This window comes from Trachymyrmex septentrionalis, unplaced genomic scaffold (genome assembly GCF_001594115.1).
Source record: "Trachymyrmex septentrionalis isolate Tsep2-gDNA-1 unplaced genomic scaffold, Tsep1.0 scaffold66, whole genome shotgun sequence".
NCBI lineage: Eukaryota > Metazoa > Arthropoda > Insecta > Hymenoptera > Formicidae > Trachymyrmex > Trachymyrmex septentrionalis.
Genome location: NW_017305843.1, coordinates 1,757,554 through 1,769,825, shown reverse-complemented (window position 1 = coordinate 1,769,825; position 12,272 = coordinate 1,757,554). Strand labels below are relative to the sequence as shown.

General features: G+C 28.5%; 2 protein-coding genes across 4 annotated transcripts in view; both read right to left on the bottom strand.

Annotated features, from left to right (window-relative positions):
* Window positions 1–1,159: 1,159 nt before the first annotated feature.
* Window positions 1,160–6,017, bottom strand: LOC108753139 (scm-like with four MBT domains protein 1). The gene is made up of 7 exons (XM_018494481.1): window positions 5,551–6,017; window positions 4,326–4,738; window positions 4,135–4,224; window positions 3,417–3,934; window positions 2,397–3,247; window positions 1,607–2,259; window positions 1,160–1,363 (listed from the first exon to the last, which is right to left on the bottom strand). The coding sequence occupies exons 1-7, from the start codon at window positions 5,594–5,596 to the stop codon at window positions 1,193–1,195; spliced, it is 2,742 nt and encodes a 913-aa protein (XP_018349983.1). The 5' UTR covers window positions 5,597–6,017; the 3' UTR covers window positions 1,160–1,192.
* Window positions 6,018–11,256: 5,239 nt separating this feature from the next.
* Window positions 11,257–12,272, bottom strand: part of LOC108753217 — a 2,628-nt gene continuing 1,612 nt past the window's right edge. For all 3 annotated transcript variants that reach the window (XM_018494622.1, XM_018494623.1, XM_018494624.1), the window contains exon 4: window positions 11,257–12,150. In XM_018494622.1, the coding sequence (XP_018350124.1) occupies window positions 11,632–12,150 (519 nt within the window). In that variant the 3' untranslated portion in view covers window positions 11,257–11,631. The remainder of the gene's footprint in view (window positions 12,151–12,272) is intronic.

Below are 12,272 nucleotides of genomic sequence, written 5' to 3'. Positions count from 1 at the left end.
AAACCTATAGGTTTTAACATCGGTTTTGAACGATCATATCGAAAGAAGCAATTGCCATGCAGATACTCTCGGTGGTTTACCATTGCCTTCCGAGAGGTGACGATCAAAAATCTCTATGCGTTCTTGGTGGATTTGAATCCGGATCTTTTCAAAGAGCATCTAACTCTCTATTCCAAAATCGCCACACAGTAAAGCATAACATAATTAACATTAATTTAAATCTTTTAACTCTATATATATGATTATGATAAATAAAATTTATTATAATTTTCTTTTTTAATGTGGTGAAAAACAAAATATAATTTAATAAAGAAAAGAAATATCTTAGGAGTTATGTATATATACGATTAGCTTCTTTTTTTTAAATATACATTATCTTAGTCTTTATTTTCATTTTAAAATTTCTTATGTAGCTACATATTTATAAAAATATTAATAAAAAAAAGATAATTATAATTTAAATACTAAAATAGCTCTTCTAAAATGACAACATTTATTTAGCATCATAATTTAAGTCTCCACTAAGCTATAATAAAATATAATTGATATAGAAACAAAAGAAATATTTGAATTTAATTAAAACTAAAATTTATATATATAGAAATTGTATATTCGAAAAAAAAAGAATATGCTTTTACACATTCCTGCTTTATTACTTATGTTCTGAAATAAAAAAATACATGCGTATCTTATATCACTTTATATACAAACTGATCAATTTGATCACAATTCTTGTACTTTTCATAAAATCTTCTAAGCTTTAAAAAAAAAACTTTGTATAATTATAACTAAAATAAAAATGAACACACAATGGAAAATGCCATATTCAAAGCAGTTTTTCGTGCCTAATAACTTCTTGTAAATTTATACAATTTTCAAATAAACTGTGCCTATTATTTATTGGTCTTGAAATACAGTCTTTGAAACTGGAGTAGTAATATCACAAATTGATAAGTATTTTAATATTATTGATGCAAATACACATCTTAGAGAAAGTTGTTAATAATAAATAAAAATAAAACAGCAATAAATATCAATGCAACATAAAAGACATAAAACTTGTTCAATGATTCAAGATCCTAATTGAATTCTATTTAAATTTCTCAATTCAGTCAATCCTAATATATAGCTACATGTATATGTAACATACACTGTGAAAGGAAGGAGGGTTTTATTGATTATATCAAATCAATTAAACAATTTGATATTGTTCCGGTTCTACTTCATGAATATGTCGTAGAAAAAATGTAACTTTGACCTGTTCAACGTGTCGACATATTTTCATGGCTAAACTCGTTCGCAGTTTCATATGCTGAGTAAGGGAAGGAAGATTCAGCAATAAGAATGCAAGACCATCAATTTCCTAATGAACAGAGAGATATTACTTTTAATTATAATCGTAATTAATTTTCAAAATTAAGATACACGTATACTCTGTTCAATGAGAGAATGACCTCGGTTTGCGTATAGCAGACAATGTAACGCTGTACAACGCTATGAAGATCTGCGCAAAACGGAAGAGTTTTCGTTCGATCCGAGATCATTCTCTTGTTGAACAGGAGTCTGGAGACACTGGTAGTCTCGGTGCTAAGCTATATATACTCACTTCTTCTTTGATGCGATATGCAATATCCTTGCAGTCGTTTGTTTTTCTGAGATATCGAAACACATCGTCTACGCTCCAATATAACGGATTTGAATCGAGCTTCCGAGTTTTCGGTCGTCGTTGGGTTTTTTGCATTCTCACGTATTCGGCATCTGCTTCTGAGCAATCAGATTCTATGCTTGTGTCCCAATCTCTTTTAATCCCTCTAGTGATTCCTGTGCCTTGACTGAATCTTGTGGAGTGTTGGTTCAAATTTAAATTTGGAGGACTAGGCAGTTCTCGATCTTTGGGCTTTCTATCATTGAATGAACTACCAGAATCTTCTGAAATATTACTAGAAACCATTTCAGTTTTAACGTCATCTGATTTGTCGGATTTCTCTAAACCTTTCTGTATCATGATATCTATTTCTGAGAGCGGTTGTCTTCCGTCGAATTCTTCTTCAATGAGGTTTTCTGAGATATGCTTTACCAGATCTAACGATATATATGGCAGTTCATCTTCTTGATCATATTCTTCCTGAACCTCCTTGTGTTTTTGTGCCCATCTGCCACGTCGTCTTTTACGTTTTCTACCCCAAGGTTTCGGTTTTTGCACCATGATGCTCGTATATCCTTTTGGTTTTCCTCTTTTTCCAGTTCCAATCGATGCCGCTGAAAATTGAAAATATCAATAGTAAATATGTGTGTGTGTGTGTGTGTGTGTATGTATTTTATATATTAATTACATAATGTTATGAATACAATGAGTTTGCATATGTGCAACTTCTTTAAAATATTCAGTTACTTACTGTATTTTGTTTTCGATGTTTTATAACATTCATCTGGACATTCGTTTTCCGATATATGCAATGGACCGAATAAATTTGGACATACCAATAATTTTTTACAAGTATTTCTGCAGAAATCTGCTACCATGTCACCGGATGTAACAATAGCTACACTCGCACGATATGTGTTATTTTTGTGCTTTGCCTTTAATACTTCTAAATGATAACCGGGATCTGGTTTAGTATCACATTGTAAAACCTTCAAAATTCTAGCACTCCTATAGCCAACAGATACTATCATTGATAAAACTTCCCTCATGACTAGTATAACAGGTCCAGGTCCCACTGATTTTGGAAGAGTCGCTAGTTTACCCTTTGATATCATGGGACCTGTGAAACATCGATAATTAAAATATATCTTTGGACACCAAAGAGAAGAGCGTGGTTCAGATATCGGTATATCCAAGACATTGTTTTTCTTCTTCTCGTTTGCAAACGTTTCTAATTTTTTACATATTTCTATGTAGTCATGTGGTGGTTTTAACGAATAGTGATTAGATTCGCACCATCCGACAGGAAATATATGCAAGGAATATATGTCGACTATGTGATCCGGCCGAAAGTACTCGTCATTATCTAATTTTATCCATAACAGATTGTCAACGATTTTATTAATATGGGCTGCGCATATTACATGTTCATGTTCTGGATCAACAGCCTCCAATCTCATGCCACATTCAAAACCTGCCTCAATAGCACTCGCACGTTCGCTAAATAAATTTTCAGGCGCTGCGTTAGCATGAAGTGCTTCCAAGTATTCATTCCAATCAAAATCTCCCGTCTTTGAAGTCCAACCTTGCGGATGAGTAATCCTATAATATTCAGATTAAGATTTCAGCAGGCAAAATAATGTCAAGCATCAAAGAATTATATACAAAAATATTCAAATAGTTTATGCGATTATATGTATATCTTTAAAGAATTTTAATAAAATAAATTATTTTAAGATTGACATACTCATTATATTTATTTGATACTTACATAATATTATTGTTTTGCGCCCATCCAATTGGAAATATATATGGATGGTCTGCAGTGCACAACCATGTATTATTTTCTGAAGATGAATTGTTAGAGACAAGCGTATTATTTGATTCGTTTAAACATCCAGAATATACATCAATATTCACAAGAAAATATATATCATCAAATACTTTCGTTACAGTAGCAGGACAAATTTTTATTCGATCTGCTGGATGCAAAGCTTCTAATTTCATTCCAACTTCAAAACTATGTTTTGAATGATCTATATTATTATTAAATAAGTCTCGGTCTAGCTCACTATCTTTCGGTTTAGATTCTAATAAGTCCTTCCATTCTTCATATGTATGCATATCGATTATCGAACTAGGTGGTTCCAAAAACCAAGTGGAATTTGATTTAGAGGTAAATCCATATGAATGTAAACGCTCAGATGTACAAAATATCCAGAAGTCTTCACGAGTAGATTCTGGAGTATCATATTTCAATAAAAGACGTCCTCCAATGTTTTCAATAATCTAGAAAAAGAAAGATCCATTAAATATTTCCAAGACTATCACATATAAGTATTAGAGCAAAGAAAAGTAAACACTTTGCTATTTCTTATTGTACAAGAATTACAAGAATTATACTATTTATTTTTTAATTGTGTTTTACAAGTTTTAAATAAGATTACTTCTTTCTTTATAAAGTTCTAATTCTATAACTTTATTCTTACCGTAGCTACCCATAATTTATATGGATGCAGCACGTCACTTATTTCAACTTTCATACCCTGTTTTATCCTTTCTGTCATACTTAAGCCATCCTATAAAGAAAATGAGTAAATACGTAAATAATATTAAAGTAATATTAAAATATTAATTACAATGCCAAATTCTAGAAATGTATCTTTTTTTGGTATCTTACCCCTGTCAACATTTCAGGTGGAAGTGTACGTGCAGTCATCAAAAATTCTTGTAGTTTGTCTACACAATCTGGTGATCTCTCAAATATAACATCAGGTGGTTTTAATTTCTTATTATTTTTCACACTCCAACCAAGTTCATGACCAGCCTCTTTTGTAAGATTAAACCAAAATTCTAAAGATCTATCATCACCACCAAAGTAACGTAATCGCAATAAGGGTCCACAAGCCATAACGATAGAAGCTATCCAATATGACTGCTCTTCCTCAGCATTATTTTTTTGTACTGGTACTTCTAGTGACATGCCCACCTCAATACTGTTCTCCAATGTCAACTCCACATGAGGAAACATAATCTGTGGAACTTCCATGCTCTTTGTGGCATCAAGATAGTCTTGCCAAACAAATCCATATTCTGAAATGTAAAATTTGACAGGACATAAATGTCATTATCTGAATTTAGTATACATAGCAAACTATAATTTTTTTATCTTAATAAAATCTCATTATGACAAAAACTTTATATTATATTTAACATAAATAAATAAAAATAATATTTTTTTACAAAAAAAAACGCTGACATTATGTATTAAAAAACGCCATGTAGATAAACAATATAATAATATAGTGAAATTATATTTTTCAAGAATATTTTAATTTAAAAAATTATTATTTTTATTTAAATCACATTAATTATTCATTTCCATTAAATTCATATTATAATAATAACTGTAAATTATTATAAACAAAAACATAATTTTACGAATCAATAATTTTTTTACTCTGACGTGTTTTTATCAGCTATTATTGACGCGCAAAACGCCATTTTCTAAATTGTTAATTGAGAACAGATAGAGAATTGAATTACATTTGGAACGACATAAAAAGACATAAGACTATGCAAAAACAATGCAACACGTGCTCTTTAACAGTTAATTATCATAATACGTGAAATTTTCCCGTGCACGATGCACGTAATTTACTTCCTCAAAGTTTCATTTAAAAACGCGTTCAACTACCATGTTGTATATTATGTCTATAATCCACATCTACCTTTATTGGAAAGCAATAAACGTTAAAGCTATGTAAGAAAAAAAAAAGACGCGCGGGAACTTGATAATCGCATGCAATTCTGACGCCAAGAGAAGTTATAAATTTCATATGTGTGAGAAAATTTCATGCATACGCGAAATTTAAAACGGATGAGTATAGTTATGAAATTTTTACCTCCATCCTGCAGTTTTTCTTGCACTTGATTCTCGTACGTCTCCATATTTTATTTACACCGCCGAGCACGTAAGTAAAATATATGGCAAGACCATTAATGAATCTTCAGTGAAGGGCCGGCGTTTTGCGTGCGAAATTAATGTAGTAAAGCCTAGTTAAGAGGAACACCTACGATTCACTATGCGCGAATGAGTGAAGGGCAGTGATCCTAAATCGTAGAATTTTTCTACGCATGCTCAGTTCTGAGCAGTAGCGTATATATCATGCCGAAAAGCTTGAGTATTATGGAGGTTCCACCGCTTCACAAACGCTAAAATCTGATTCGTGATTCAAGAAAAAGTTACTAGACCTCGTGCTGTAAATTATACATTAAACACAGTCATCTCGAATGAAAATCCTTGGACATAAATCTCAGAACAAACAAAAATATGTATTACGCCCTATTTTTTTGTTGTTAGGCATCAAGTTCATATTCAATTCATTACTGGCAATATGTTTCGTAAATCAATCTTTACTTGTTAATTGTACGCGTAATTATATGACAAAGAAATTTAATTTATCAATAAAATTTTTATTTTATTCCTTTCTATAATTTCCTTAATCGATATAAATGTTACTTTAATATTTGCAATAAGATTTCGAACACCGGGAAATGAGTACAAATTATTGCATTTTTTAAACAAGATTATTACAAGTAAGATATAAGTATAAATATAATACAGATAATATTTATTTGCTTATGTCTTCGAAAGTAGGAGTAAACTTTAACGTTCGAATTTAAACGGTTAATTGTTTCAGCAACCAGAATTGTTGGCATCAATAGACTAATTTCACACATTCGATTATAAGACTTATATATTACGAATACTAACATAGGTTATGAATAAGTAAAATAAAGACTAGAGTGATGGAGAGCAACAGGGAAGCATAAAAAAGCTAGAAGACAAAAATCTTGAGACAACAGAACGTAAAAAAAGAATAAATACCTCTAATTTTCGCCTTCTAGAAACTACGATTTTTATTTTTGCTAGTCTTATTATATTTAAATAAGATTATCACATTTAATCTTAATTGAGCTTGAATGATCTGAGTATTCACGATGCTAAAAATCGGAACGATTGCAGCCGAATTGTTCAAATGTGATTTATTAATTTATTCTCGAAACGATTTCTGATTGTCGATACAAAGTTTTAATCAATAAAAGAATCGTGAGTTGCATCAGAATAGTAGTAGCAAAGATCATATAATTTTAATCTTTCTTAGGTAAAAATATGAAAAATTTTAACCTTCAACAAAAAATATTCATTTTTCATCGGAAAGTTTCCGCCTTAGAAAAAATTTTTTTATATATATGATTGTTGTCCAAAAAAGACCGAGTATATATATATATATATATACTGATAAAAATTTTTGACAATTTCTGACCAAAGTAGTTGTAACTTTATGACTGTTTCTACAAATATTTGTATCTTATATTAAAAACACTTTAGGGTGCTTTCCATTTGGTGATGATACAAATCAACACAAGTGACATTCTATCTGCTTTTCATTTCATGATAAAGTCGATACACGAATCGTGTTGTCTTTTTCACTCATGAAATATAAGAAAGTTAGAATGATATTTGTGGCGTCTTATGTATGCTCGTTTTCACCAATATATGTAAATTAACTTTAATTTCGGATCCACTTACTCTTCATCTTTTTAAAATTTTTAGAAATGGAAAACACCTTTTGTTACTCACTAAATATCAAGAAAGATAAAATAATGTTTGTATCCATTTGTGTCGACTGGCATAAATGAAAGGCCGTTATTTGAATATTCTCGATAAAAAATTGTTCATGCATAAATATATTTAAACATACATGAACATATATAAATATTTATATTATATGTGTCTATACATTCTTCTTTCTTTTTAAAATTACTGTTTAGTATAAGAAAAATAATAATAATAACGAAAAAAAATAAAAAGTAATTAAAAGGATAATTTTCATATTATTTCTTTTAGAAACAATCAAGTTTGAAGAAATGTAAAAAAAATTGCTCATACGTAATTATAAATAAAATATTATATACAATTATGTATGAACAATTATTCTAATTTTTCTAAACTTGATTTTTTCTAAAAGAAATAATATGAAAATTATCCTTTTAATTATTTTTTGTTTTTTTCATTGTTATTATTTTTCTTATACTAAACAATAATTTTACAAAAGGAAGAAGAATGTATGAACACAATTTTTTCTAAAAAAAAACAATACGGAAATTATCCTTTTAATTATTTTTTATGTTTTTTTCTCGTTATTATTATTATTTTTCTCATACTAAACAGTAAAAAAAAATTTTATAAAAAAAAGATGAATGTAAGACCATTTATGAACATATTTCATATATAATTATTATGTATGTTTAGATATATATATTTATGTTGATGCATAAAAAATTTGTTACCAAGTTATATGTTTTTTTGTTGATTTCATTGATTATATCAAACTTGTATGCAGTTCAGAATCCTTAATAAAGAAGAGAAAAGAAGAAAGAAATCATTGTGCAGTTCAAAATCGTACTTAAAATCTTATATAATAAAATCTAATTATATATACAATCTGCAATCTGCAATTATATATACATCAGCAAAATCTGTTATTTTGAACAATTTTTTAATTAAATATGTTGTTTAAAGATCGCAAAATGACAAATTCTACTCGTTTTCTGTCAATTTATCATCATATTCCGTAACAAATTCTATTGGCATCATTTCTGCTGGCATTCTGCCGATAAAATTCGTAGTAAACATTTTGCAAAATCTATTTTTGACAGATTTGACTATCTGTTTAAATATCACCCTAGATTTATGAGGTACAAAAATTTCAATCTTCAATCAGTGTTCGAATTATAAACACAAATCTGTCATACAAGTAAAATCAAAAGACAAATATAGATTTTTATGAAAATATAATATAATTATATTATTTTTATATATAATATAATTATATTATAATAAAAATAATTAAAAAGTGGTATATATTAATAATAATATAAAAATCCTTGTTTTAAATATAATTTAAGGAAATAATATTTAAAGAAATAATATATTTTTTTAATGCTAATTGATATCAAGTTATTTTAATATAATAACATATTTTTATAGAAAAAAATATTCAAAATTTTTCTCAAGAATCCAAAAAAACTGTCCTACTTTGCACAAGTTGGTTAAATAGGTCATTTTAAGAAGTCATGCAATCGACTATACGCACATATGCGTACAAAAATAGTGAGGATGCGCATGCGTTGGAAAATCTTATAATCTGGGATGAATAATTGCTAAATCTGTAGATTATCGTTACTTGTTAATGATAAAACAATCGCTCTTAACACGTAAAAGACTCAAATTCGATTATTATAAATAATTTTAGAAAAAAATATATTATTAGCAACATAGACACAAGTCTAAAAAAATATAAATAAATCCAACTGAAACTACGTTCCTAACAAAATGAAAATACAATAATAAAAATAATAATCTCAAATATCAAATCCAATAATAAATCGTGACACTTATTAATTAGAGCATAAACTATGATAGAAAACAAAGAATAATTATTGGCAAATAATTTGGATGTCGGGTGCCTATTGTTACGCTCCTGATGCATAATAAAGACTTGCTACATATATATAAAATGCAAAAGCACAACATGCGGTTCATTCATTTCACCTGCACCTTCTGCACTCGATTCGTCACCCTTTCTCTCTCTCTAACAGCCAAATAAATATTTATCTTCTTTCAAATGCAAAAAATTAAATTGAGTACAAATATAACAAACAGATCTGTATACAGATCATTCTCTTAACTGAGCAAATACACAATATTTGATAATTTTAGAAAATATATGTTGTATTTTTAATAATTAAAATACTTATGTTATGCTTTTGCACTTAAAATAATTTCGTGTGTAAAAATTTTTGGTATAGGTATACATCTGTAGCAAAAATTGTCTTTAAACTTTAAATATAACCATTTCTTTTAAACCAATCGTTATTTCTTTCATGATGCAGCTTCAGATTTGTATAATTATAATCCTATCAATAATAGAAAAATAAGTTAATAAATGCTAGCATACTCAAAAACAGTTCTTGTACACTTTCTTTACCAAAAATATCAGCCTCACAGATTTCTATAAGAAAACTAGAAAGAACCTTACGGATGAGAATATGGATCTATAATATACGCGTATTATTGACATACATGTATGTATATTCAGGATGTCCACGCGTTGTTTCTTTTTCCTTTTAAACAATCGACGATTCGACACATACACTGACAAAGTCAATTAAAAGTTAACTCGAGAACAACTAACAAGCAATCATAAATGAACATTTACGACAAACAAAAAGACGAGCGTATAAAAATGAGTCTAGACACCGATAAGGTACTATTAAAGACGGCCAGCCACGGGTAAATTTTCATGATCAAGTGAACTCGGAGGTAATTGAAGAGTACAGACATTATCGACCGTTTCAATCGTTCAATATTTAATAGACAGCAGACTCTATTAGTCAATAATAGAGTATTAAATTTATAATTTATAATATTATATAAATACATAAATAAGCATACATATTTACAATCCAATAATATATCATGTGTTGTTACAAAACTATTTTTTTTATAATAATCAATATCACGAATAACAATGCATATTTTAAATGAAAATAGAATATTATCGCGTCATAAATGTATCCAATAAGCAAAATATTAGTAAAAAAAATAATATGCGAGTAATTTGTTAGCAAATCGAGCATAATATTGCAAGAGATATGCATATTTATATCTATAAAGTATCTACATGGATAATAATAAATTAAAAATTAAATGCATTGATTAATTATTTAGATATTTTAATTTCATATTATCACTTTAATACATAAATTCTTTAATACATAAATATGATTTTGTCGCATAGAAAGTATCAAGATAACATCAAATGACTTTAACGTCTTTAATAAGACGTTATTAAAACGTTACTATGCTACCAGTATATATTCGTATTTAAAAACTTTATAAAATCGATATATAAAAATATATTTTATTAGATTTCACAATTATATTAAAATACATATATTTAAAATGCTTAAGAGCGTAAAATATAACGAAATTCATTGGTCGTTGAAACATTAATGTGAAACATTTGAATTACGTATTATAACTTTGTATTTTCTTAATTGATGCAATTTTTTATATTTACTTTTGTAGGAGAGATTTTTGAAAGTTTTACACACATAAATTTATGTTAAAGAGCTTAAAAAAATTAGTCTCTTATAATTCGTCTCTTTAAAAATATATAAGACACTAATTATAGAAAAGTAATTTCTATTGAAAAAAAGAGACTGACAGTGTCTTCAATACTGACTCGACTCGAATCGAAAAAGCTATTAGTTTAACTGTAAGAATCACTTAGCAAATAAAGATTTCCAGGTACTTATTTAAGAAAGTTCGGAACAAATCACCTCGAAAATTATTTCTGAAGTGTATGAAACACTTGCAGAAGTTCTATCAAATAAATTTATCTAATAAAAATATTTTATTTCTTTTTAGAACAATTTTATTTCAAAAAAATTTGCAAATATAGTTTACACATATATTAATAAGAATTATTTATAAGAAATTAATTACAAAAGTAATTATGAAAATGAGAAATGTCGATATGTATTTCAACAAAAGCTTGCAGAAAATAGAAATGATTAAAATCGTGTTAAATAACTTTGTGGTATAGAGTCGCATGGCTGCTATGGGGTTTAAATCCACCTAAATCACACGTATCAAATTTGATTTGATCGTCACTTTGATCATCATCACCAAGACAATGACCAAATTAAGAATATCTTTGCCATAACAATCTCTTCCGATAGGTCGTTCCATGATGGAATATTTCTTCTACCATGGGCCATTCGGTGTTAAAAACTGTAGGTCCCATATATTGTGGATATTAGATGGACATATGCAGAAGAGATTATCACTGACAAAAGACAACACACTGAAAAAGGAAATAATTTTTTAATGCTACTGATTCATCAGGTGATCACAGATTCGGTTCAGAAGAAACCACGTTATTGGAACCTCCAGATTGATAGGAATATACAGAAAGCGATGGTGAAATAGCAGAATAGGTCGTGGGTATAGGCGATCTTTGAGGAATCGAATCTTTGTATTTCCCTAATTCTGCTTCTATAAGAATCTCATTAATGTAATGTTTAGCCATTATACGTGAATAATTATCTAATTTCTTCAGTGTCAGTGCCACGTATTCACCATAAGTCTCATTTTCATCTCGTTGATATTCTTTTTCTGCAACAGTAGCTTTTAAAATATACATTTCACTTGGCTTATCTTCATTAATTTTTCTTTTCTTTGAGTTACTTAATTCTGGAGAATAAAACATTTTCAAATGTTTTCTTCGCAACGAGGTATTACGTAACCGTACACTTCTCTCTGGTTCGTGTAATGTAGCTTCTACTTTTGGATATGTTGTGTCTGTTTCATTAATACCTTCTTGATCTTTAAGGTCACTACTTTCTTCCTGTTGACATGTTTCAGAAGTCTGAAATAACGACAACATTACCATAAATATATTATACATTATGACTCGTATTCAGAACGCTTACAATTACAGTATGTTAGCGCGCTAACATACTATAGTTGTAAGCGTATTCTGAATACGAG

Excerpts from the sequence above, each read along its gene's own strand:
- LOC108753139 (XM_018494481.1), bottom strand. The coding sequence starts at position 5,596 with ATGGAGACGTACGAGAATCAAGTGCAAGAAAAACTGCAGGATGGAG. Across the intron at positions 2,260-2,396 it reads AACATCGAAAACAAAATACA|CGGCATCGATTGGAACTGGA; the intron begins GTAAGTAACTGA and ends TTCAATTTTCAG. Across the intron at positions 1,364-1,606 it reads CATATCGCATCAAAGAAGAA|GAAATTGATGGTCTTGCATT; the intron begins GTGAGTATATAT and ends TCTGTTCATTAG.